The 26949-nt window shown below is 46.4% G+C and overlaps 1 protein-coding gene across 1 annotated transcript in view; it reads right to left on the bottom strand.

Annotated features, from left to right (window-relative positions):
- PARN (poly(A)-specific ribonuclease) overlaps positions 1-25950 on the bottom strand; it is a 166783-nt gene extending 140833 nt beyond the window's left edge. Inside the window, exons 1-3 of the mRNA XM_088466789.1 lie at positions 25818-25950; positions 16344-16421; positions 2496-2575 (exon numbers count right to left, since the gene is read on the bottom strand). Coding sequence (XP_088322915.1) covers positions 2496-2575; positions 16344-16421; positions 25818-25836 — 177 coding nt within the window. The 5' untranslated portion in view covers positions 25837-25950. The remainder of the gene's footprint in view (positions 1-2495; positions 2576-16343; positions 16422-25817) is intronic.
- Positions 25951-26949: the final 999 nt, after the last annotated feature.

The following is a 26949-nucleotide window of genomic DNA, read 5'->3' as shown; positions in this document are numbered from 1 at the left end:
GTACCATCAATTGTCTCGGGAAACCCTACACGGGTGACGACACCACTGACTGCTGGGACAATCCCATCTGTGGGAAGGCAGGCTGCGGAGCTAACTGGCCCACGAGGGTTGTAAGCTCTTTGGCGAAACAAGCCCATGGCGGCTCCTGTACCGGAGCCGTGACAGTAATTGGCCGCGCCAATAAATTACCCTCCCCCTCCGCTATTGGTACCTTACACGTAGTACACAAAAGCTGGAGAGGAAAGTCACTCTCAGACATGATGGTAACCCCTCTCACTGATACTTGTTAGTATAGTGGGAGAACCGCCCTGCAATCACCGCACCGCAAGGGCTTTAGCAGGAGAAGAGCAGGGACAGTGAAAAGGCTGATAGTAGAAAGTGAAAGTACAGGCAGCAGATGCTAGCAGAAGTCGCATACAATGCAAAGAAATCAATTCCTGCACTATCAGCGCTGATTCTCAACTACGCAGACACAGAGCCTGGTAGGACACAGCGCTGCATACACAGACCTGAACCAACGGAGGAGAGGTTTGCCGGGGGACCCAGACCGCGATGCCACCGACCTTCAGCGTCCAGCAGCGCTCACCATGCTTCCAACAAAAGATGGCAACCGAGGAGCAGAGAGGAGGCCGGCCTGGGGGAGGAGCGCTGCCACAGGGCCAGTCAGCAGAGTATAGAGGGCTGTGTGCAGCGGGGGAGGCGCCGGCTGTGTTACAGGGAAGGCGCGCTCCCCTGGCATGCAATTAACCCTTAGGACGCCGCAGCACTACCGCGCAGCCGCGGTCCGCTGTCCCAGGGGGGTAGTGGTAGCACAGGTTAGGTACCTGGCTCCACGCTGCAGCCAGTCCCCAGGGAGCCCCCTGCCTGGGGAGTCTGGACCATGTGCTCAGCAGGGACCCACCACGGGACCCGGCTGCTTACCTGCTGCACCCTTGAATCCGGCCATGGTCCCAAACATCTGGGGTCACCGCTAGCTGTGATCCCAGATGCCTACCAGCATCCCCGGATCAGTACCGGCGTTCTGGTACCGGCGGGGGTGTAGGGAAGACAGCATGGACGTCAGTACTGACTGTACATCCAGATGAGCAGCCACAGCTGCTTGTAGAAAACTTCAGGGGCTAAGTCTAGCCCCCCCTCTAACAGGTGCATCCGACTCCGGCCGGGCACCAAATGAAACAGATGCCTTGGCTCGGGGGCGGGGTATAGGAGGGGGACCCTAGTGCATCCTGGGAGGCTGAACACTTAACTATGGTGCCCGATGCCTGACGTCATCACCTATACCCCACCCCAAGGTATCCTGTTTATACCCTATGGACCCTGAAGTAGAAAACAGCATTTTTTATCTCTGTACCTCCCTAGGTCAAAAGTGTCTTAAGGAATTCTACAATAATTATTAAATTACGTAAAATTGTGCTTATAGGTCATCCTTGGGTCAGTTATGTGATAGCGATCTGGTACTTCTGTTTGTCCACATACAGTATTTAATGACTGGCAGCCACCAGCACTGGTTTTGCCTATTCACACTGACTATGAATAATTTGATTGGGTACTGGATCACCAACTCTTTACACTCCTGCAAGTGCCCTGCAGAACCCAGTTTGGGAACCACTGGCTTAGACAATTATAACCCCTAAATAAGCCAGAACAAATTCTCTAATTTTGAGGTTTTAAAACAAAAGTTATATTAGGTACCTATTTACTCAACTCCCCCATATGCCCCTCCATAATAATCATTACTTTTGTTTGTACTTTAACTAGATGTGCAGTATTACACGATCACCAGATGTATGCACTAATTCTTTAAACGTGATGTAGTTCATATCCAGGCTGTTGGGGTCCCGGTGCTCAGAATGCCAGCTCCGGAACCCCAACAGTCAGAAACCCAGTGGTAAGTAATGGGGTTAGGGGGAGGGTTAGAGGTTAGGCACTAGGGGGAGGGTTAGGGATAGATTTAGGGGTAGGATACTTACCTGCGGATGTCAGTATCCTAACCCTGTCGGGATGCTGGCATCGGGATTCTGACCAACCGGCATACCGAACCCAACCCCTTTAAACTGCACTACAAAACCCATAGCTTAAGCCTGCATTATTGTTGTTGTCCTAATTTTGTAAAGCACCAAAGTACTTTGCAGTGCAGCAACACAGAACATACATAATTCAGGACATACAAGCTAGACAAATTAAGGGCATATGTAAAAAAAAAATATATATATATAAAAAAAAAAAAGGATGAGGGTCCTGCTTATAGCCTAGTGGCTTTCTTAAGTTGTCCTCAAAGTTCTCTTAATTGAAAGAAAAAAACATTTTAACTTAATTTCCCCCCAAAAATTGGATATTAATTGAATGTGAATTTCATTTTCTGCTTTCTCTCTACAAGTCAGTCAGTTTTACTAGATAGGAATTGAACAAAATATTGTGTAGTTCTTTAAGCTTTATAGCATTCACTAATTAGAATTTCTACATACATAGACGTAAATGACAAACTTTATACGTACCTTTTTCAGTTTCTGGTACCTTTCTTCTGGTGTATCAAAGCCATTTGTTAAAGTGCTAACAGATGGGCCATCACTTATTCCTGGAACACAGATAAAATAAGTTTTATAATACTGTATAACAAAAAAACAAATTTAGGGGGCGATTCAATTGTTTTAAAAACTTATCACGTCTTATTTTCCCATCTAAACTAGCTATTTAGAGGAGATTACCGTAAATGATACTTCAAATGTTCTGTTTTTGGGCACAATGAACTCTTAACAATGCTCAAGAGTGCCGCCTATGCTTTACATGGGCGGCCCAATTCAATTGTTTTCAAACAAGCGCGATAACAGACTTTGGGAGTCTATTGCCCGTGTTTATCGCCCATTAGAACTAGTCACTCCTTAGGGTAGGGAGTTCCGAAAAAAATTGTTTTAAATAGAATTTATTTAATGGGTTTCATTAAGTGGTCATACACTGAAGTACCTCAGAGTTTTGTGTTTCGATTTTATTGTTAAGTGCTTCAGAGCCTCATTTTCCCCCCCTCCTTCGAAATGGTTCAGTCTGCCTCCCCCTTCAAGTTAGAGCATCTCCCTAGTTGTAGTCAGGAAGCTGCAGAAGTGTGTGTGCATTTGCGTGAGGACGGAGCTGTAAGCTGCATTTACTTCTGACTAGATTGAAGCAAAGGAAACAGAAAAAAGGAAGAAAAGAATAATAGTAGATAGATAATATACGAAGGCAGGATAAGCGTGAGTATAACTAAGAATACTATGTTTATTGCTGTATGGATGTCGAGGTCAGCCTTGTTGCTGGGCAGATTATAAGGCTGTCTGGTCAGCTGGTTGGGTGAGCCAATGATATTGCTTGAAGGAGTGGTCAGATGATCAGTATATATTGGGCTGTGTGAGCATGGACAGCCTCTTGGTTCCTGGATCTTTGAAACCCACCATCCCACCCGTTACTGTTTATGTTGTGTCATACTAACTTTTTCTTCCCAATTCAGGGGAGGCGCAGCATGGCGGGAGTACGCTGCAGATCAGTGGCTTTATGTGGCGTAAGATACGTTGTGGGGGCACTTGCCCTCGATGAACCTGGCGAATTTGTCCTGCTCCGCACGGGGGGACCCAGGTGGTTTTTGGTACGGAAGCGCCTCGGATTGGCCCAGGAGGGAAGTGGGACCCTCGCAGCGTTAGTGCGTCTAGAGGGGGGACGTGTCAGTCGTTCCCCGAGTATTTGAGCAAAGTAAAAGCTAGAACTGAGCCTGCAGCGTCTCTTTGCCACCCTGGTTAGGTTAATTAATTATAAATAAAAGCTGTGACCTTTTAGCCAAGCTCTGGTTGTCTGTGTCGTTATTTATTAGTTTATAGTTAAGTAAGCTATACAAGGTTGTTAAGGGTTAGAAGCAATAAACCTATGTATTTCTTAAAGACTGGGCAACCTTCAAACAGTATCGTAGAAAGTTTTTTTTGTTGCAGTTTTGGCTATCACTTATATTCTCTCAGTGTCCCGATCTGAATTGCCCCCATGAAGTCGTTTCCTAACACTGTCTGGATGGTGATGTTTGCAGCGTGTGCAGAAAAATAAAAGGAGGAATGATTGGCTGCAAACAAGTGAGTGTGTGTTTTAATGTGGGTGTGAATGTATCAGTATGTAATGAGTGGTGTGAATGCAGACAGTGATTAGGCAATTATTGCATCCTCATGTGTTCCAAATGTGCGTTGAATCCCCAGGCTGCGTCATTTCCGTGAATGGCATTTGCTTGATGGGATTCCCGAGGATCAGGTGATAAATTTTATTGCCTATCCTCATCTGTTATATATTCTCTTTATAGTCTTATTAAAGGAACTGGAGCCCAGATACTGCAGCAACCGAGCAGTTCCAGGACTTGCGAAGTTGCTGGGAGTGTAATTTTTTAGCATCTGGTACTTTCCAGCCATTACTGGTTCTAATAGGGTATTTACAACCCACTTTTTTCCGTGCCATGTTCGAGATCCTGAAGGATACATGGAAGCACTCACTCTGCGAATTTTGTTAAATTCCCCCAGAGTGAGACAGAATAGTGCACTATTAAATCCAAATGTAATGCTTTAGCAGTTTCCTAAATGTGCTTGGTGCCATTGATTGTACCCACATTGCGCCTAAAGCACCTGCGAGGGTGGAAGAGGTACTCTATAATAGGAAGTACTTCTACTCGCTCAACGTCCAGATTGGCAGATCCACAGAGTCCACTTCAGAAAAGTAGTATCAGGTAACATGTAATGACCAGAGGGGTAATTCAGCGAACCTTTGGTCTGTTGAAGAGCCTGTTTAAAATGTTTAGACAGGTCCGGCGGAGTGCTGTGTTATATTCTTCCTCCAAAGCTTGTGACATCATACTTGCGTGCAGTGTTCTGCACAATACATGCATTTCAAGCAATTTGGAGATCAAAATCGAGCCAGAGATTTCTTTGGATCATGACCTCTTCTGTTGCGAACGAACCACTGTAGAATGGCAAACAGCCCCATGTAGGATGTCATATCATATATTGCTTGTAGGATGTCATATCATATATTGCTTGTAAGTTATTAAAATGTTTACATTTGGTTTGAAAATGATAATTTTATCATATTTTGTTTTCACAGGACTTCACATACCATCATCATTTTGGTCCTCTTTCCTCGATTAATGGTTCCAGTTGTTACCAAGTCCATCTGGGTTAGTGACCATGGGGTTAGTGAGGGTTGAGGAGCTAGCACTTAATAGGTTGACCTTTTGCAGTATATAAGCTCCTATTTTCCAACCCCTTCCTCAGTTTGAACTTAAAAAAAACCCCAAGGACAGTGTAGAAAAATAAGGGAGGTATCGCAGTGACCACCCAGAAGATTTAACGATAAGTACCAAAAAACTTTTCTTCCTCCATCAAGGACCAAGGGAATGTACAAAAGCTGTCCGTAGGGTATGTATGTTTAGCCTTGGCTGAACAGATAACTTTCTGTCCAAAGGAAGCATTCCAGAACGTAGAGTCAAGAAATCTGTAAAATGTGGTGAATGTATGAATCAAGGACCATGTAGCTGCTCTACATAACTGCTCCACGGAAGCTCCATGCCGCACCACGTACATAGTTCCAATCAAACGAGTGGAATGAGCTGAGATCCTAGTTGGAATAGGTCGTTCAGCCCCCTCATATGCCTGCTGAATTGTGGCCCTAATACATTTGGTTACAGGCTGCTTGGACACTGGCCAACCTCTTTTCTTAGCGTCATCAAGAAGAAGTAAACCATTTTTCTTATGGTTACGCAGAATGGCCGCCAGAACAGAGACGCCAGAACAGAGACGCCGGAACAACTTTTTCTGCGTATGGAATTGCAGTCGCAGTCATACATGTCCCAAAACTGGTAGAGACATGCCTGCGTTTGTCGCCATCCCCCATTGCCGTCCACAAACAGTGCCTTCCTTTCAATCACTTTGTAAACAAATCCTCACTGTGAGAGACCTCAGTAATGAAAATAAACGCATGCACAATGCGACTCAGACCACAAATAATCACGCAACTGCGTAAACATCGCCTTTCATCTCTGAATCAGGCCCTTAGCTCTAGCACATTGACTGGAAGCTTTGTTTCCTTTCTGGACCAGAGTCCCTGAAAAATATGAGATATGGTAAGAACTTACCTTTGTTATCTCTATTTTTACGAAGTCCATAGGGTTCAACAGGATACCTTGGGGTATAGGTGATGACGTCAGGCATCGGGCACCATAGAGTTAAGTTTCCAGCCTCCCAGGATGCATCATGGTCCTCCTCCTATACCCAGCCCCCGAGCCAAGGCATCTCAGCTACGTACCAAGCCATAGGCCGGAGGAGGAGAAAGAAGAAAGATCTGGAGACACAAGAATCACATTCTCACCAGATGGAGACAGTAAAACCGGTGACCAGAGCAAAGCCCATCTGCAGCACAGGTGCGACAGGGTGGGAGTCCTGTGGAACCCTATGGACTTCATAGAAATAGAGATAACAAAGGTAAGTTCTTACCATATCTCATATTTTCTACTTCAGGGTCCATAGGGTATCCACAGGATACCTTGGGGATGTCCCAAAGCAGTATCCTTCAAGGGTGGGGACGCTCCTGTGCTGAAAGGAGAATCCGCCGCCCGAAGGAAGCATCCTGAGGGGCAAAAGGTGTCAAAAGCGTAATACCTCATAAAGGTAAGGACAGAGGACCACGTGGCAGCCTTGCAGATCTGGACTGCAGAGGCATCACGTCGAGCTGCCCACGAAGGACCCACAGACCTAGTGGAATGAGCGCCGCACAGAGGATGGAACCGGAAGGCCTTCATGAAGATAAGCTTCTGAAATTGCCATACGAATCCAACCTGCCAAAGTTTGCTTTGAAGCAGGCCAACCCTTTTTACGGAAGCCATAGAGGACAAACAAGGCGTCCGACTTCCTAAACGAAGAAGTGCTGTCAACATAAATCCTTAAGGCCCACACAACATCCAAAGAGGGCTCGCCCAATGAAAGATCAAGTGAATTAAAAGCCGGCACAACGATTTCCTCGTTGATGTGGAAACTTGATACCACTTTAGGAAATAATCCAGGACGAGTGCGATGCACCGCCCTGTTCCTATGAAAAATCAGAAAAGGGGGTCTACAGAAGAGAGCCCCTAAGTCAGAAACACGTCGGACCGAAGCAATGGCCAGTAGGAATATTGTTTTAGCTGTAAGCCATTTAAGGTCCACTGAGCCCAGTGGTTCAAACGGCGGTCCCTGGAGAGCCCTCAGGACCACAGCCAAATCCCAAGGAGCCACCGGTGGAACAAAAGGTGGCTGAATGCGAAGAACACCTTGCATAAAGGTGCGCACATCAGGGAGCGCAGCAATCTTACGATGAAACCAGACTGACAGGGCAGACACCTACACCTTCAGGGAAGCAAGACAAAGCTCATGGTCTAGGCCAGCCTGTAGGAAAGCCTACACTCTAGACAGGCGGAACACCCGAGGGGCATAACCTCTAGGTCGACACCGCTGGAAGAACGTATGCCACACACGGTGGTAGATTCTTGCAGAGGATGGCTTCCGAGCTCTTAGCATGGTTTGCACCACAAAGCTGGAAAACCCTCTGGACCTTAACATGGCTGTCTCAACAGCCACGCCGTCAAAGACAGCCGAGTCAGGTGCGGGTGAAGACAAGGACCCGGTGACAGCAGGTCCGGCCGTAGTGGTAACCTCAGAGGAACGTCTACTGACAGACTTTGGAGGTCCGAGAACCAGTGCCGCCTGGGCCACTCGGGAGCTATCAACAGGAGCATACCTCCTTCCTGTTTGAATTTACGGATTACCCGCGGAAGAAGGGAAAACGGAGGGAAGAGGTAGGCAAACTGGAACGTCCACTGGACGGACAGAGCATCTACCAGAGACGCCTTTTCGTCTCTTGTGCAAGACCCGTACACCGGCAACTTGTTGTGCTGGGATGCCATAAGGTCTATCTCTGGAAGATCCCACCTGCCCACCAGAAGTTGAAAGACGTCCTGGTGCAAAGACCATTCTCCCGGATGCACGTCCTGCCGGCTGATAAAATCCGCTTCCCAGTTGAGGACTCCCGGGATGAACACCGCTGATATAGCTGGGAGATTGCGCTCCGCCCAGACCAGGATGTGGGACACTTCTGCGAGTGCTGCCCGACTTCGGGTTCCTCCTTGTCGATTTATTTACGCCACGGTGGTGGCGTTGTCCGACTGGACCTGAACGGGATGACCTTGGAGAACCTGATGTGCCTGCTGGAGAGCATTGAACACCGTGCGGAGTTCCAAGATGTTTATTGGAAGCTCTGTCTCTGCCTGAGTCCACCTGCCCTGGAACAAGTGTGGACCCGTGACAGCTCCCCAGTCCCGGAGACAGGCGTCCGTTGTTAACAGGACCCAGTTTGCCACCCAAAATGTGGGACCCTTGTTGAGGTGGGTCGTCTGCAACCACCAGGCTAGAGACAGGCGAACCTCCGGAGTGAGCACCATCGTCTGGGACTTTAGACTCTGAGGCAGTCCATTCCATTTGGACAGGATCAATTGCTGCAGAGGTCTGGAGTGAAACTGGTCTGGAGTGAAACTGGGCATATTCCACCATGTCGAATACTGACACCATGGAGCCCAGTAAAGGCATCGCCGAATGCACAGACACTCGGCGACACTGCAGACAACTGCAAAGCAGAGATCTTTTCCTCTGTCACAAAGATCCGCTGCTGCCGGGAGTCCAACAAGGCCCGGGGGTGCAGGATCCTCTGAGACAGGGTCAGGGTAGACTTTTGCCAGGTTATCAACCAGCCGTGACGCTACAGTACTGCAATTGTCAGTTCCAGATGGCTTAGAAGGAGCTCTGGAGACCCTGCCAACAACAGAAGGTCGTCCAGATATGGTAACAGTCGGACTCCCTGCGTCCGCAGATGAGCCGCCATGACCTTGGTGAACACTCGTGGTGCTGTCGCCAGGCCAAAAGGCAGCGCGCGGAACTGGAAATGTTCGTTGCGGATTGCAAACCTGAAGAATTGCTGATGGCGCAAAAGAATAGGGACATGCAGGTAAGCGTCTTGGATGTCCAATGACACCATGTAATCCCCAGGTTCCAGCGCCAGAATAATGGAACGTAGAGTCTCCATCCGAAACAGAGGCACCCTCAAGGACTTGTTGAGGGCCTTGAGGTTGAGTATCGGACGGTAAGACCCATTGGGTTTCTGCACCAAAAATAGATTGGAATAGAAACCCTGGCCCCTAAGGGAGAATGGAACAGACACTATAACTCCAGCCTGGAGCATAATGTGCAAAACCTTCCGCAGTTCAGTGGCTTTGTTCCGGTCTAATGGAAGGCCTGTGGTGAAGAACCAGAATGGGGGCCTGTGCCAAAAGGAGAAGGCATACCCGTGAGAAACCACCTCGTGAACCCAAATGTCCTTCGTAGTTATCGACCAACACTGGGCGAACTGAAGCAGGCGGCCTCCCACTTTGGGATACCCCAAAGGGAGGCCCGGACCGTCAGACCGCAGGTTTGTCATCTGACTTCGGGGCCGGATGTCTGGTACTCCAGGCCGGTTTCCTGGGCTTGGCCGATTTCTTGGGCCCAGCCTGTCGTGGAAAAGACTGTGCTTTAGGCCTACCCTGGGCCCTGTAAGGCCGAAAGGACGACGTACCAGCACCTGAAGGGACCGTAGCAGACGGGAGACAAGCAGATTTGGCTGCTGCCAGCGTAGCTACTATTTTGTCCAGATCCAGACCAAATAGGACTTCTCCATTAAAAGACAAACATTCTAAGCCCTTTTTGGAATCAGCGTCCACTTTCCAAGACCGCAACCATAAGGTGCGACAAGCAGCAACAGCTGCAGAAGAAATCCTAGATGTGAGGATACTGATATCCAAGGACACTTCATTGATGTAAGTGGCCGAGTCCCGGAGAATGCCCACAAACTCTGCCTGTTCCGACGAACAGTCAGAGTCCAAAGACGCCTCCAAGCTATCAGCCCAGCGCTCCATAGCTCTGGCTACCCAACACAAGGGAATAAATGGACTTAAGGCAGATTTCCACCTTGCGGTCCGTAGCATCCTTCAAGAAGGCATGGGCAAAGTGGCACTTCTGACTAGGCGTGTCGCATGAGAATCCACCTGCGGAGGGGATTCCCACTTAGAAAAATAATTGTTTGCAAACGGATAAGCCACGGCTAAGCGCCTCTGAGGCTGATACCGTTTTCCGGGATGTTTCCACGCCTCCTCTAAATGATCTACTAACTGACCAGACAGAGGAAACACCGTGGAGTCACCCTTAAAATCCCTGAAAAAGGCATATTTGGATTTGGCCACCGGAGGATCAACCACCTCAATAACTAAAGCCGTGCGGACTGCCCGAATAAGGCCAGGATTATATACCTTGGACTTAGCGTCCGACTCTTTAGTGCGGAGAGGTTCTTGGTCAGATAGATCCAGAATCTCCCCATCGTCGGACGTCACGTAGTCATCCACATAAGGAACAGACAGACGCTACTGGACGCTTATGTGGCCGCAACACAGACTCCCCCTGTAAAACATCCGACAAATGCTATACCGAATTTGTCAGAGAATTAACCCACGCAGGCTCATGTGAAACCTGGGGAGGGGAAATAGGGAGACTGTGGGGTACCATCAGTTGTTCCGGGAAACCCTGCATGGGTGATGATACCACTGACTGCTGGGACAATCCCATCTGGGTAAACGCAGGTGGCGGAGCTAGCTGGCCCAATAAGTTTGTAAGCGCCTTAGCTAAACAAGCCCAGGGAGGTCGCGCCAATAAATAACACTGCCGACATAGCCCCTCCGTGTTACCCTCCCCTCTCACTGATACTTGTTAGTATAGTGGGAGAAACACCCTGCAATCACCGCACGGGCTTTAGCAGAGTAAGAGCAGGGACAGTAAAATGGCTGACAGTAGAAAGTGAAATTACAGGCAGCAGCACTAGCAGAAGTCACATACAATGAAGAAGAAATTAATCCCTGCACTATCAGCGCTGTTTCTCAACTACACAGACAGTCTGGTAGGACACAGCACTGAATACACAGACTTGTAGCCAACGGAGGAGAGGTATGCCGGGGAACCCAGAGTGCGATGCCACCGTCAGCAGCTTCCAGCAGCTTTAACCATGCTTCTGCAAAGATGGCCACCGAGGAGCAGAGAAGAGGCAGGCCTGAGGGAGGAGCGCTGCCACAGTACCAAACGGCAGGTGCAGAGAGGGCTGTGTGCAGCGGGGGAGGCGCTGGCTGTATACAGGGAAGGCGCGCTCCCCTGGCATGCAATTAACCCCTGGGACGCTGCAGCGCTTGCCGCTCAGCTGCGGCCCGCTGTCCCATGGGTATAGTGGAAGCGCAGGTTAGTACCTGGCTCCACGCTGCAACCAGTCCCCAGGGAGCCCCCTGCCTGGGGACTCTTGACCATGTTCTCAGCAGGTACCTACCGCGGGACCTCCGGTGCTTACCTGTCCCCCTTGTATCCGGTCATGGTCCGAAGCATCTGGGGTCACCGCTAGCCGTGACCCCAGATACTTACCAGCATCCCCGAATCAGTACCGGCGTTCTGGTACCGGCAGGGTGTAGGGGAGACTGCATGGACGTCAGCAGTGACTGTCCATGCTGTACTCCCAGATGTGCAGCCACAGCTGCCTTGAAAGAAAACTTCAGGGGCTATTTTTATCCCCCCTCTAAACATGTGCTGCGACTCCGAGCCGGGCACCAACAAAACTGAGATGCCTTGGCTCGGGGGCGGGGTATAGGAGAAGAACCATGATGCATCCTGGGAGGCTGAAAACTTAACTCTATGGTGCCCGATGCCTGACGTCATCACCTATACCCCAAGGTATCCTGTGGATACCCTATGCACCCCATCCCTGGAGACTGGCATCGGTCGTGATAACAAATCAATGTAAATGAGGAAACTCCTGCCCTTGTTCAAGATTTCTGACCGGGTCCACCATCTGATAGGCGGTCTTGTCTCTGGTGACAGGATAATGAATTAAGCAAATAGCCGATTGTTGAAACACAACCAACCAAGCTTTTTAGAATGTTTAACTTGAACATCCTAGAATGCAGCCTTCAATACTGGACTGCTTGGAATGAGAACACGTTCTTTCCTAGTATCTTCATACAGCAGAGAACCAATGGATTGCTGACAAAAACCCTTTGAACTAGATTATTAATGTCCCTGACCTTTGCTGGGGGCTAATCCAAAAGAAAGTGCCCTGAATTGAAAAGGTCTCCCTTCAACCGCAAACCGCAGAAGACATTAATGGCCTTCCCAAATAAGCACAAGGTAGGCATCCTTGATGACTATACATGCAAAAAAATGCGTTTACTGCCATTCCATTTAGGACTGTTATTACAAATTCCATCCGGAATCGGTCTTCCTGAGGTCTCGTATTTAAGTGCTTTAAATTTAAAATGGGATTGTGATTCACATTTGGTTTTGGAACTAAAAACTGATTGGAATAAAATTCTCTAACTCCCAAGCCCAGAAGAGCCGTAACTGCTTGATCGAGGGCCAGACATGTCTGTCATTTGGTAACTTTGTTGAATAGTACCTTTTGGGTGGAGGACTCAAAAAATGAGAATGTAGTCTTTCCTATTATACCTATCTGTCACCCATTTGTCTGAAGAGGACCTTCTCCTGAAGATGGGCACCCACCACAGATACTTTTGGGTGTATGAACTTCCTCTCAAGCAGACTTATTCTGGAGCCTAGGCAGCAGTTTCCCTGGCTCTTTCCTACTCCTAAATGGTCTTCATCTACCTGATAATCTTCAGATCAAGGATGCCTGTCCTCTAATCCGTAAGGACGTAGATGACAGTCCTTGTTTAAATTTTCCTATAGGTAAAAAATAACTTACCTCCCATGGCCACTAAAATTCTCTCTTATCTAGCTCTGGGCCAAACAAACACTTTCCTTCAAAGGTAGACCTTCTAGAAACTTTTGTCTCGGCACCTGTATTCCATGATTTTAACCAAAAAGTGCACACCGCTAGCCCAGAAATTTTTTACTGTAATAAAGAATTATCTAAAGTGGCTTCCCCAAAATAAGCTCCTACTTTGAGCTCCTCTGCAACAGATAATAACTGAGACTAAGGGGTCTATTTAGGAAGTAGTGTTAAGAGATTGAGTGAAAAGTGATAAAGTGATAAGGTGCCAGCCAATCAGCTCCCAACTGTCATTTTTCAAACACAGCCTGTGATATGGCAGTTGAGAGCTGATTGGCTGGCACCTTATCACTTTTCACTGTCTCCTAACACTACTTTGTAAATAGACCCCTAAGAACTCAGTGACTAGCTCCCTGCTATCAAAAGGTTACTTTGGCTATCCAAGCTGAAGCAATACAATGCCTTAATGCTGACTCTGCAGCTACATAAATGGATTTCAAAATACTTTTACACTTGCGGTCTGAGCCCTCTTTTCAAGAGGCCCAAACCTGAATAGGAAGAGCCGTGGCCTTCAATAAAGTACAGGAACATTCAATCTTGGTAATTGTTCATAGTGCTGACCTACTCCTTCAACACTTCATTTTAAACTGAGTAGGAGGATGCAAGGGAGAAGCTTATATACTACAAAAAGGAAAATCTATTAACTGCTAGCCCTCAACCCACATTAACCCATGGTCAAATATGTCCACCTAATGGAGGAAAGTTTCCATCAGTCTAAAGCTGGGTACACAACCTATACTCCTGCAACTGAGTACACTACTGCACAGTTGGGACCGGGAGGTTGCATCTTAAGCGCTTTTTAATATATGTCCGCCTGACCTCCCAATCCCATAGAAGTTCGTAGAAACTAAGCAATGTCTGCACAGTGTGTACGGTGCTCGCAAGCAGCCGACAGGGGTCAAGTTGGGGACGCACTACACAGCTGATCAGGAGATTTTAGCCAGATCAGCCGCTGATCAAAAAGGTGTGTACCTAGTTTAATGTAGTACCAGAAGGTAGTCTGCATATTAGTGGGAAAACAAACACCTGGATAAAAGAAATCTGTTCGTAAGTATATCCTGAAACAGAGCCCCTGGAACTCCGTGATGTTTACAGGGTGAAAAACAATTTGGAACGGAGATGTATGACTCCAAGAGCTGGAGAACATGAATTATCTGGCTATTGTTTGCTCACTCTAAAGCAAAGCAGAGAAAGCACGGTTGGCCCATCCATATTGGATTATGAAAAAAGCTATTTGATATCCATGCTACAAACTAGCTTTACTAATTATTTGAATCAAAGAAAACTTCATCTTGAATTACTCCTATAGAATGGTCCTCATATACAACATTTGGTGAAATAAAAACATTCCACCTGGGCACGAAGATGATGTTGGAAGTCATCTCCTCAACCCTTTAGTCTCAGAGGTTTCAGGTTTTTAACTTTGTGTGTCCACCATCTTTCAAATTTTCAAATGAAAATCATCATGTGATCCTAATCACGTAGTATTTCTATCTTGGGGAAACTAGGCACACAAACTGGTCAGTGACCGACTGAATTGGGGATCTTCAATAATAAGGTTTCAGGACGAAGCACCATAGATACTAGGGCCTTTCTCTACATTCCTCAGTTAAACTGGTAGATGGAAAGTGCATTCCACAGACTGAGCAAGATAAACCCTGCCTGGCACAGGGATTGTCTGCAGGGTCTCAGTCTTTGGGGTGGCATCTGGGGCTGTGAAGCAGAAGGTACAGAGTGGGCTTGATTGTCAGGAAAGTAATATAGTTTGGCATTTTGAGCCAACATAACTGGACACAGATCCCTACCTCCCCCCCACCTTAAACATTCATTTGAGAACCAGATGAGCCTATACCATGGATATAAACTGTGCCACTTTACCATCATCTATAGTCAGAAAAAAGTACAAGGTGGAGTTAATGAACTCCAGCAATAGAAGCATGGGTGTACTCAATTTTAGTTCTCCAGTAAATAACTAACAAAATACAATGTAAAACAAGGGAAGAATGCCTTGAGTCTACCACTTATGCAAAGCACTGGAAACAAACAGTAGGGTATGAAACAGTAAGGATAAGTGGTCAATTTCTTTTTCCAGTGCACATTGTCGTAGTAACACATCACCCCGTCCAAGTTCCCTACTCCAAATGGAAACATAACTGCAGTTATTCCCTTGCAGTACTATCACAACAGTATATATAGAAGGCTACAAGTCACAGTCCATTGTTAAAGTGCACAATAAAGGACTAACTGTCCGTACCCTGTGAAAACCCTCAAACTACCTGTAGCCTAGCTGAATTAACCAAAGCATCAAGCACTACACCTACATAAAAGGTAACAATTTAAGTTTGAAGAGGAAAAGGGAGTGTCAGTCACAAAGCTACACAACAGAATGAGGAAAATTAAAATAACTGAACAAGATGCCAAACATTGAAAATTTTAAACTAAAGCTAAAAAGGTACCCCTGTGGTGTTGTATTGACAATTATATAAGACTGGGCTTTGTATATTTAATTGAAGTAACTTGTGCCAAAAGGTCATCCTTTAAAAACCAAATATTAAACTAGGATAGTTAGCGCCCATGTACTGTATTGCATATAGTGCAGTCATCAAAACAAGGAGCAGTAGGGGATGCATGTTTTATTTAGGCAGCACCAACAACCACCCTATTTTTACAGACCTAGAAGAAAATTCCTAGAATTCACTCTAGGTCCGGCGCTGGAGCTAGAAAGGGGCACTTCTGCACATGGCCAAACGTAGTACGTGGCCAATAGAAAAAGGGGCCTGTCTTAAAGAGACGCCCCCTTTTGATAACCATGTTGGGGGCATGTCCGACACTTACGGACATGCCGGGCTGTTCCCAAGTAGTCCTGTTCTCAACAAGACCATTTCTCTTGAACAAAAATAATAATTGCCACTTACATTTAATGTGTCTACATACCCAGCTTACACACAATCACAAGCTTTAAGGAACACTCGTGAACATAGTCATGTGAGACAGTATGGGAAGATTAAAATGTAACATTTGAGCTCTTTATCTAAAGAGCACTTTCAAAAATGATTACAGGATTTGCACAGCTCCAATACCGCATGCAGTTTTGCACAAAAACAGCAATATACAGTTACTCAAAACATTAGAAAGTACAGAATTAGTACAAGAACACTGTTTGCAAGAGCATACAATCGAACATGAAAATGGGACTGAAACAAAGTCAAATATTCTGGGATGGAGGCAATTGTGGATTTTAAATCACTTTATAGTGTTACAAGGTGAAAAAGCACCAAGGTGTCAGGTAAAGATATACCATTATTTTGAAGAGATGTACAGGCAGCAATCAATAGCATTTTCTTAGCTTTAATTTAACAATTACACTTAATGAACTTCTTTGGAGTCATCATGAAAACAGTCTAGAAGCAAACCTGAAAATTCTCCATCAATGGCCAAGAAGTCTGCCTCTTCAATTGCTTGATAAACTTTCGGTAAATGGTCCTTAAAATCTGACAAAAATAATAAAAAAATAAAAATAAAAAAAAAGACAGAAAAAGGTTTAGAACACTTTTCATAATGCCACATTACCAACTATAAATGTACTGGTACCCCACCACAATCCTCCCCCGGGGACTGCTTTCCCCAAGACTCCTTTATCAATCTCACTACTCCAGGCAACAGCGGCATGTGGAGGTGAAGAGGAGCCTGAGGCCAATCAATAGACTGTGCCATGACACAGTGCCATGACACAGGGCACCACAGGGCAGGGAGCGCTGTTTAGGCCTGTCTATTTCCCTGATCATTGTCATTCTCACTTGTAGCTTTCTATTCTTTTATCCCTAGCATCTCCTGGCCTCCTCCATCTCTTCCCTGGCCATAGCCCTTTTTCAAGTGCACTATCTTATGTCCCCACTTAAAAAATGGGGGGGCGCTAATGCTTTCTCTGGCACAGGGCACCAAAAAGGCTAGTTACGGCTCTGGCAGCAGTCACTCTACCTCCAATATCACACCTCCTATGTACGCAGCCATTTTAAAGTGGCAATGTTCGGCCACCCAGATGGTAGTGCAGTGTTTGCGGTTAGCAATCTGAAATGACTTCATGAGCACCTGGGAGGAAATCTACCAAAGTGTGGCATGTATAAGCCATCCACCATTTATTTTTATTTTTTTTCACCATTTTGGTAGTTTATAATACGTCAGCTTTACCAAGGTCAAACCTCAGCAAAAGTGCGGTTTTACAAAAGCCACATTCAAAATGGCGGTCCTGATTTTATTATTCAAAAGAGTAAAAAGATGCATATAATCGTCAACAAATGCTGCAGAAGACAAAGTGGGGGAAAAAAAAAAAAAAGGACTAGAGCAACGATCTAGTTAAAGCCACATGAAGTTTGACCTATCTTACCTATTGATAGTAAAATAAGTAAATAGAAAAAAAATGGAAGCACTTTTCCCTTTCATAATAGGCTGCACTATTCAGCCACTTTAACTAGAGATTTTCGGCCAAACGCAAAGTACAGATGTGGACACATACAGGGCATCCAGAAAGTATTCACAGCGCATGACTTTTTTCACATTTTGTTCGGTTACAGCCTTATTCCAAAATGGAATAAATTAATTTTTGTCCTCAAAATTTTACACACAATACCCCATAATGACAACGTGTAAAGTAGAGATTTTTGCAAATTGAATTAAAAAAAAAAAAACTAAAAATCACATGCACATAAGTAATCACAGCCTTTGCCATGAAGCTCAAAATTGAGCTCAGGTGCATCCTGTTTTCACTGATCATCCTTGAGATGTTCCTACAGCTTAATTGGAGTCTTTCAATAACCATTCAATATAAAAGTTCCCACACTTGACAGTGCAAGTCAGAGCACAAACCAAGCTTGAAGTCCAAGGAATTGTCTGTAGACCTCGAGATAGGATTGTCTCGAGGAACAAATCTGGGGAAGGGTACAGAAAAATATCTGCTGCTTTGAATGTCCCAATGAGCACAGTGGCCTTCATCATCCGTAAATGGATAAAGTTCGGAACCATCAGGACTCTTACTAGAGTTCTCCCCCGATCGCTCGGCTAAACTGAGCGATCGGGGAGAAGGGCCCTAGTCAGGGAGGTGACCAAGAACCTCATGGTCACTCTTATCAGAGGTACAACATTCCTCTGTGGAGAGAGGAGAACCTTCCAGAAGGACAACCATCTCTGCAGCAATCCACCAATCAGACCTGTATGGTAGAGTGGCCAGACAAAAGCCACTCCTTAGTAAAAAGCACATGGTAGCCCACCTGGAGTTTGCCAACATGCACCTGAAGGACTCTCAGACCATGAGAAACAAAATTCTCTGGTCTGATGAGACAAAGATTGAACTCTTTGGCGTCAATACCAGGCATTGTTTGGAGGAAACCAGGCACCGCTCATCACCAGGCCAATACCATCCCTACAGTGAAGCATGGTGGTGGCAGCATCATGCTGTGGGGATGTTTTTCAGCAGCAGGAACTGGGAGACTAGTCAGGATAGCGGGAAAGATGAATGCAGCAATGTACAGAGACATCCTGGATGAAAACCTGCTCCAGAGTGCTCTTGACCTCAGACTGGGGCGACTGTTCATCTTTCAGCAGGACAACGACCCTAAGCACACAGCCAAGATATCAAAGGAGTGGCTTCAGGACAACTCTGTGAATGTCCTCGAGTGGCCCAGCCAGATCCCAGACTTGAATCCAATTGAACATCTCTGGAGAGATCTGAAAATGGCTGTGAACAGACGCTTCCCATTCAACCTGATGGAGCTTGAGAGGTGCTGCAAAGAGGAATATGCGAAACTGCCCAAAGATAAGCATGTTAAGCTTGTGGCATCATATTCAAAAAGACTTGAGGCTGTAATTGCTGCCAAAGGTGCATCAACAAAGTAATGAGCAAAGTTTGTGAACACTTATGTACATGCGATTTCTTAGTTTTTTTTTTTATTAAATTTGCAAAAAAAAAAACTTTACACAATGTCATTATGGGATATTGTGTGTAGAATTTTAAGGCTGTAACATATCAAAATGTGGAAAAAAATCAAGCGCTGTGAATACTTTCCGGATGCACTGTATAGTGCTGTATAACCTGGCCTTTGGGAGAGGTTACAGGGAGATTGGATCCAGTGTAGTCGGGGACCTGAATGCAGAAAATGGCTGCCGTGAGTCTCAGAAGGAGCAGCAAGACTGCAGTGAAATGACGTCCTGAGCTGGGGGAGGGGCTGCAGGGAGAGCAACTTCTCCCTTGTGCTGACATTAACCACTGGGTCCCCTGGCCTTAAATTGTGCCCTGCGCCAGTGCTTGTATTTCCCAGGTGGTCTAGTGGAGTCCCAGACAAACCGGTGTCCACATCAGCGCCTCCGGGCTGATGCGGGTCTCTGCCTTACCTTTCCCCTTGAGTCCTGGCTGCAGTCTGGGGTCCGAGAAGCTGTGCTAGCTAGGTCCCCCTCAGAGCCCCGCCGGGAGTACCTAGCCGAGGGCTGGTGTCACAGCGCCACGACGGGGTGATGAAGCAGCAGTGCAGACATCCAAAGGACTGTCTCGCGCTCCTGCTCTTTAATACCCCTTTCACATCGCCAAAATAACCCGGGTTATTACGGGGTTGTTGCCAGGTCGACATGCTTTTAAAAAGCACCAAAATGAATAAACCAGGTCGACCGACCCGGTATTTCAACCCGGGTTAAAAGAAGGGTTACACACGGGTCGGACCCGGGTTATTTGGCTCTTAAATGGTACAGACCCGGGTCTGAGAAAATAGTGCTGATTGGCTTTTTCCAATCAGCTGACCAGCCTGCACACAGAGATCATGTCTCTGTATTAACATTACTATCCTGCACTGCATAATTTGGGCCTGATTCAGACCCGGTCGCAAGCGCTGAGCGCTCGCAACCGGGTCGATGTTTGCCCACTAGGCATGCGCACGACGGAGCCGGCTCCGTCTTGCGCATGTGCGAAACCCGGCTTGCGACCGTCGTTCCGGGTGTCGCACCAAAGGGGCGAGCTGTCGATAGTGATTGACAGCTCGCCCTGTTTGGTAGGCGGGCAGGGGAGGTGGCTGGCCAAACGGAGGCGTTCCCGAAGTAACGCCTGCCGTTTGGTGGCGGCTCCACTGACATCACTAGCTCACTGGGGTTTGCGGCCAACGAGACCCTACCACAATGGTCTAGTCTCAAGCCCGATTGTCGCGATGGTCTTGACCCGCAGCTATGCGAGCAGCCAGGAGGTCGAACCAAAAAAAAAAAAAACTCCCTGATTCAGAGCGAGCGCTCGTTCAGAGCGTCCGTCTCTGAATCAGGCCCTTTGCACACTTTGCATCTGTGACGTGTGCTCTGTCGGCCATGATTGCTGCACTGCAAGCATTCCCCAGCCCCTCCTTTTTCTTTACTGAAAACGTCATAATAATTGATGTGAGCCAATAAAATCCTTTAAAAATTACATCACACTGTTTTAACATGGTCAATCCGGGTTGAGTTAAAAGGCACCAAATCTGCAATAACCTGGGAATAACCCGGGTTATTATGGCGATGTGAAATGCCCTGACCAGAGTTCAAAACCTGGGTCCGACACGAGTTTGCGATGTGAAAGGGGTATTAGTAATACTCCTTTCACATCGCAAACACGGGTCGGACCCAGGTTTTGAACCCGGGTCCGACCCAGGTCAGAGATGTGTCAGGGCCTTTCACATCGCCTTAACCCGTGTTATTCCCAGGTTATTGCAGATTTGGTGCCTTTTAACTCAACCCAGGTTGCCCATGTTAAAACAGTGTGATGTCATTTTTAAAGGATTTTATTGGCTCACAATTATGACTTTTTCAGTAAAGAAAAGGAGGGGCTGGGGAATGCTTGCAGTGCAGATGACTATGTCACAGGTCTGCTGAATGCAGTATGGCCAAAGGCATTGGCATACAGCTCAAAGAACTTCCAGTCCATGCAGGCAGCACCACTGCGATTTTCTATTGTGGTCGTTCACCTTATGAAATTGCTTCTTCAGTGCCTTCAGCTTATTGACGACCTGCTGTTGGCTCCAGATGAATCCAGATGCAGCCAACATTTTGCTGATGTTGCGATAAGTTATCACATCCTTGACAGTGGCAGTTATCTGTTTACATATTTCTTCCTCACCCCTGATCCGCAGCAACTCCTTTATCACTCCAGTTTGCCATGATTCCTCCAGTGAAAGTAAAGTGCAGTATAGTACACTGTGCTGTCTGTATATAGCTTATTAATAGTTGCCTTTTCCCGAAAGTGTGCAGTGCAGGACAGTAATGTAAATACAGGGGATGAAATCGGGAAGCCAGCTGACGTAAGCCCGACAGCCGGCATCCCGATTGCTTTATCCCGGCGAGGGTTAAATTACAGGCGTCTAAATCTAGACGCCTGCCATTTTTCCGACGCCAGGCACCGCGAGCGGACAGCCGTGGGGGGGGGGGGGGCGGGGGCAGAGGGTTAGGTTTAAGGCTCCCGGGGGGACTTAGGGTTAGGCATCCCCCCGGGAGGGTTAGGCTAGGGGGAGGGTGGGTTAGGCACCCTCTGGGGAGGTTAGGGTTAGGCACCCCCCCCTGGTGACTTAAGGTGCATACACACACAACGATTGAGTTAATGAACGATTTTAGTAAACGATTTTCTACCTTGAAAAAATTAACTAAAATCGTTTACTAAAGTTGTTCATTTACTATGTTCATTTAATTGTAATGAACGATTTTTATGAACTACAAACGATTTTTGCATATTAACTTAATGAAAATCGTTGAGTTGACAAGTCTGACTGAACTACAAACATGAACGCGCATGAACAATAATCGTTCATCGTTTGACTCAGAAAATGAACAATTTATTCAAACGATTATCGTTAAACGATTATCGTTCAAAAAATCGTGTGTATGCACCTTTAGGGTTGGGCAGCAGGGAAGGGGGGTTAGGTTTAGGCACTTAGAGGGGGTTTTAGGGTTAGGCATAGGGGGGAGGTTAGGGTTAGGCACCCCTAAGGAGGGTTAGGTTAGTAAGTATTTACCTAGGGATGATCGGGATTTCCAACGCTGTCGGGCTGCCGCTGCCGGGATCTCTCCAGCTGTCTGCCTCACGCTGCTGGGATTCGAACTCACGGCCATGCGGCCGGCCGTATTTCATACCGATTCCAAATACAGAGACATGTGCTCTGTGTGCAGGCTGGTCAGCTGACTGGAAAAAGCCAATCAGCACTATTTTCTCAGACCCTGGTCGAATATCCCAGGTCTGTACCATTTAAGAGCCAAATAACCCGGGTCTGACCCGTGTTTAAACCTCCTTTTAACCCAGGTTGAAATACCAGGTCAGTCGACCAGGGTTATTCATTTTGGTGCTTTTTAAAATTACGTCAACCCGGAAATAACTTGGCAAAAACCCGGGTTATTTTGGCGATGTGGAAGGGGTTTAACATGAATTCAAAAAAGTTAAATCATAAAAATAAGATTGGGCTGCTTAATAGCAGCCCCACTGTTAAAACGGTGATCCAGCTTCTGCTGGACACTACCAAAACTGAGTTACCCTCAGGCTGTGGGCAGGGTATAGGGGGAAAGACCAGAGCATCCTGGGATTGAAAAAGCTTTACTGTTGGTGTCCGGGCCTCCAAGTCCCACCTACACCCCATTGTCTCCCTGTGAAGCCCTATGGACCCTGAAGAAGAAATGCTACGTTACCATGTCAGCGGCTGTGACACCAACATAGCGTTTCGCATGCAGATACACCCGCATTTGCACACAATATAGGCATGCCGCATATTTTATTCAGCAGAAGCTTCTTGTGCGTCCTATTTGAATCGCTGTGCGAATAAGACATTTGAAGATAAAAAGTAGAACGAAAACAGTCGGTGTTACAGAGTCACGCCACTTCATGGCCCGACTAGAAGGGCTGTTTAGCACGCAAGGCGGCTAGATGTATGAGGAAACATCTGTAGCACTGGGCCCATCATGGTACTTTCTAGCCTGAGTGCATCTGTGACAGTGCAACAAATGTCTCATTAGTAATAGGCCTATATAAATCAAGCCTAGTGCACCAAACAACTAAATAAATCTGTAACTGTACTGCCACTGAAACAATTTAATAACTTCTAGCAAACCCTTTATTCAATTATGCAATATTGTCTCCAGTAATAACTCAGGCTGCACTGCTGAGCAAACATCAGCTGTAATTGCTCCCGCATTCCATGCATGGAAATAAATGTATATATTTGCCTTTATACAGAGTCATACTAATCTCTATGATGCACCTGGCCAGTATATGTACATTTCATTAGATAGCAGTCATCATAAGCCTTGGGTGAACCAACCCATGCAAAAGGCCTGTTTGAAAACATGCAGATTTAATTTCTGCTAGTCTCTGCATTAGCTGCAATTCTGTCACACACCTTCTCTGGAGTTTGCCTAGGTAAGAAGTGGACATGCGGCTGAAATGTGTACAATGCATCGATTGCACAAGTCCCAGAGCATGGGCAATGCATAAAAACACGAGATATGCTCCGCAAACGGACATACAATATACTATACTTACACTTCGAGATGAGCGGTTCGGGTTTGGATTTGCTCTTCCCGACAAGTTCAGATCTCAGAACGGGGCAAAACGTCATCTTTCACTGAGATCTCGGCTGAGATGTCCCTGAAAGATGATGTTTTACCTCGTACTGCGATCCGAATCAAAACTGCTCCTCTCTAGTTACAGATTTATTAGATAAATGTCATTCTCCCTGTTTGTTATAAAAATAATATATTTCCCTGTAAAATAAAGCGCATAAACAAGGTCCCGAATAAATAATGCAACCATACATAATTTTTTCTGTAGGGTAGCATTAATGTCATCACCATAGATTTATGAGGATATGAGCTGCTCCTGACAGGCTTCCCATCTATTAAATAGGCGGGTGTAAAGACCTAATTTTTCATCTGGAGCAGTTCGAGCTAAGCCTTTTTGATTTTTATCCATATGGTTTACATCAAATACCTTTACAAAACAGGAAACATTTGGCCACTATTTGTGTTCTGTATTAGCAGCAATAATGTTAATTTCTATGGGTGCCATATTAATTTACAGGGACATACTTTATTTACTAAACATGATCAATACTTATTTAACAGGGGCAGTTATTTCAGTTATTAAAGTGTTCAATGAGGGCACTTGTTTATTTATCCCATGGGAATTGTTGGTTTACCATACACCTCACAAATCCGCCATACATCACAAGCGATTTATTAGGCAGGATGTATAGCGCAGGGACAGGGTCAGTGACTCTAGCAATTGCGGTCTCTGTAGAAATTTTAATCACACACACTGCAAAAAAAAAACACTAATATACGACACAATACAGCCTAAGAATCATAGCACTGCCACAGTGAAAGTTATAATAACTACTAGGCCATATTAAAATGGTTAGGTCTAGACTATACAGCGCTGATGGACCTATGACGTCACGCCCACATGACCCAGCCTGAAAGGGGGAGGGGAGGCGATGCTAACGGGGGACCAAAAGTGCCCCCTCGCGGGCTCGCTACGCTTCGGGCACGGTGGCTCGCCACAAATATTTATTCCCCCTATCTGCCCTTGTGGATGGTAATACAGGGGTGGTCCAGCCTCCTGCAGCGGTCATGTGGTGGATACGTCACAGAGGTCCTTTAGCCACACAGGAAATAGCAAAAACCATATTAAAATATTAACAAAAATCAACACTAGTCAGATTTGTATAACAAACTAAAACAACAACATACGAGGGAAATGCTAAGAGACCTATTAATGTTCAAAACACTAGTCTTTAATAAACGTAATTTCATAGGAAGTGGCTACTAGCAAATAGTTATATTGTGTACCCAAGAATAAAGTGTAGAAGCTTTTGCTGGAAATCTCATATATAGCTCACTTGCGTATCACCTGTGGGGATATTGAATGGTTGATCCTAGTTCCCCTTCAGCTAGGGACCAGGGCGTGACGTCAAGTGAGGGCGGAAGCGCAGTTCCATGCCCTGCCAGCGCTATTTTGTCTCAACTGTAGTACCTGGTCACCAACTGTAGAAATGTGTTCACTCACCACTGGTTACAATTCCTACTTTATATCCATGTGAATAGTAAATTACGTCAGGGTCCTGTAGCTGAAGGGGATCTAGCCGCAACTATTGTCTAGATTCCCTTCACGGAGAGGACCCCGACATCAACTACTGTCCAACATAATTCCCTACCATCCATGTGGACAGAGAGGGGGAATATAATCTTGTGGCGAGTATAGCGAGCCACCGTGAGCGAAACGCAGCAAACCCGCAGGGGGACAAGTATCTTCTCTAGGTGGACTTTATGAACATGGAACCGCAATTCCGCCATCACTGCACGTCACTTCCAGGTCCCTAGCGCAATGGGGAAATGAGCTCAACAGTTAGTATACCGACCATCAAGTGTTGGTACGTTAACCCTGTCGGGATCCCGCTGTCAGGATTCTGACCGCCCGGATCCAGTGTCAGTATTACATACCGATTCCCTGTAAAGCACTACGGAAAATGTGTGTATTACATAAGTAACTGTAAATAAATCTGAACCCTCCTATTTCAAGTACGAACAGTCTTTTAAAGGCAAATGCCGACACACTGTATAAAACATACTGATATTAGCAAAGCAATTGACAGACAACCTGTGGCTCAGCAGCTGTTTTCTAACTGCAAGTTCCAGCATGCCCTGTCCATCAGAGTTTGCACTCATGTAAGGACTCGGAGCTCTGGAAGCCACATACTGTTTAGCCCCGATCTATATAAAGCCCCGTACACAGCATCACTGTCAGTCAGAGCAGATCGGAGGTGGAGTATCATTACTACACCCGGGGACGGACACTACACACAGAGCGCACTACACGGGACGGGACACTACACACAGAGCTCACTCACTGCTCCGGGTGATTTCCATGCCTGCAATCCTTGCACCAGCACTGCCAAAATGCGCGACCCCGGTGGCCCTTTAACTCCTTCCCCGGGTATCACTTCCGGGGCTCCTCAGCCGAAGCCCGAGCGTGTAAGCAGTTCGGTGAGTGTGCAGCCAACCACCAATCACAGGCTGCGAGCAGTGGGTGACGGTTATGTGACATCACTGCCGTAACTGCACCCTCCGCCGTGCACACAGGGGCGGGCCGCGGGCAGTGTGCTGCTGGCTTCTGTCTGTGTGCTGTGTGCTGTGTGCTGTGTGCTGTGTGCTGGCATGCGAGGCCGCTACTGCTGTCGTTATGTTACACCTATATGAGCCATACATAGTGCCATTTTACAGTGCAAATGGTTATAACATTTTATTTCGCAGTACAATCTATTGAATTATAATTGTGTTTTTATTATTTCTTATATACAAAATTATTCAGGATTATTTTTAATTTAGATTTAGTCAAGTACAAATAAACGGGGAGAAGATTGTGGGCCTGATTCAGCTTGGATCGCAGTTGCTAATCCGCTTGCAATTAGACGATTGTTGCGTACTGTGTATGCATCGCAGAGCGCAAACCGGGGACTGTGATCGCAGTGACTACGCAGAGTAATTGACAGGAAGAGGGAGAGAGCTGTTTGGGGGGGTCGGCTGAACGCAGGCCTGCCAGTGCATTTGAATGCCATTGCATGGGCGTGCATAAATTATCCACTGCGATGCCCTACGCAGCCTGAGGTCTCATAGCTTGCACTGAAGTTAGCAATTCCCAAGTAAGGTCAGAGTTTGTGCAAGTGTGCGTGAGGCTGCGATGGTACTCCATTGTACGGATGGTTTTGCAGTCTTGCTAAACATTACAGATGTGTGTAAGGTAAAGTGGATGTCCTTGTGTAGTGCTACGACGGCATAGCGATCACGGTGAATTAGCATACAATTGCAGTTATTATTATTAGCATTTATATGGCGCCACGAGTGTTCTGCAGTGCTTTACAAAGTACATAAACAAATAAGTTGACCAGTGAGTGACTTACAGTACAGTACAATACAATACAGAACAAGAAACATGGATAATATACATTGCTACATTAGAGACCATAACACCCAGATAAGCAA

The sequence above is a fragment of the Taudactylus pleione genome, unplaced genomic scaffold (genome assembly GCF_031769625.1).
Source record: "Taudactylus pleione unplaced genomic scaffold, aTauple2 ptg000066l, whole genome shotgun sequence".
NCBI classification, from domain to species: Eukaryota; Metazoa; Chordata; class Amphibia; order Anura; family Myobatrachidae; genus Taudactylus; species Taudactylus pleione.
The sequence above is the reverse complement of the archived record's forward strand: the minus strand, read 5'-3'. Positions and strand labels throughout refer to the sequence as shown.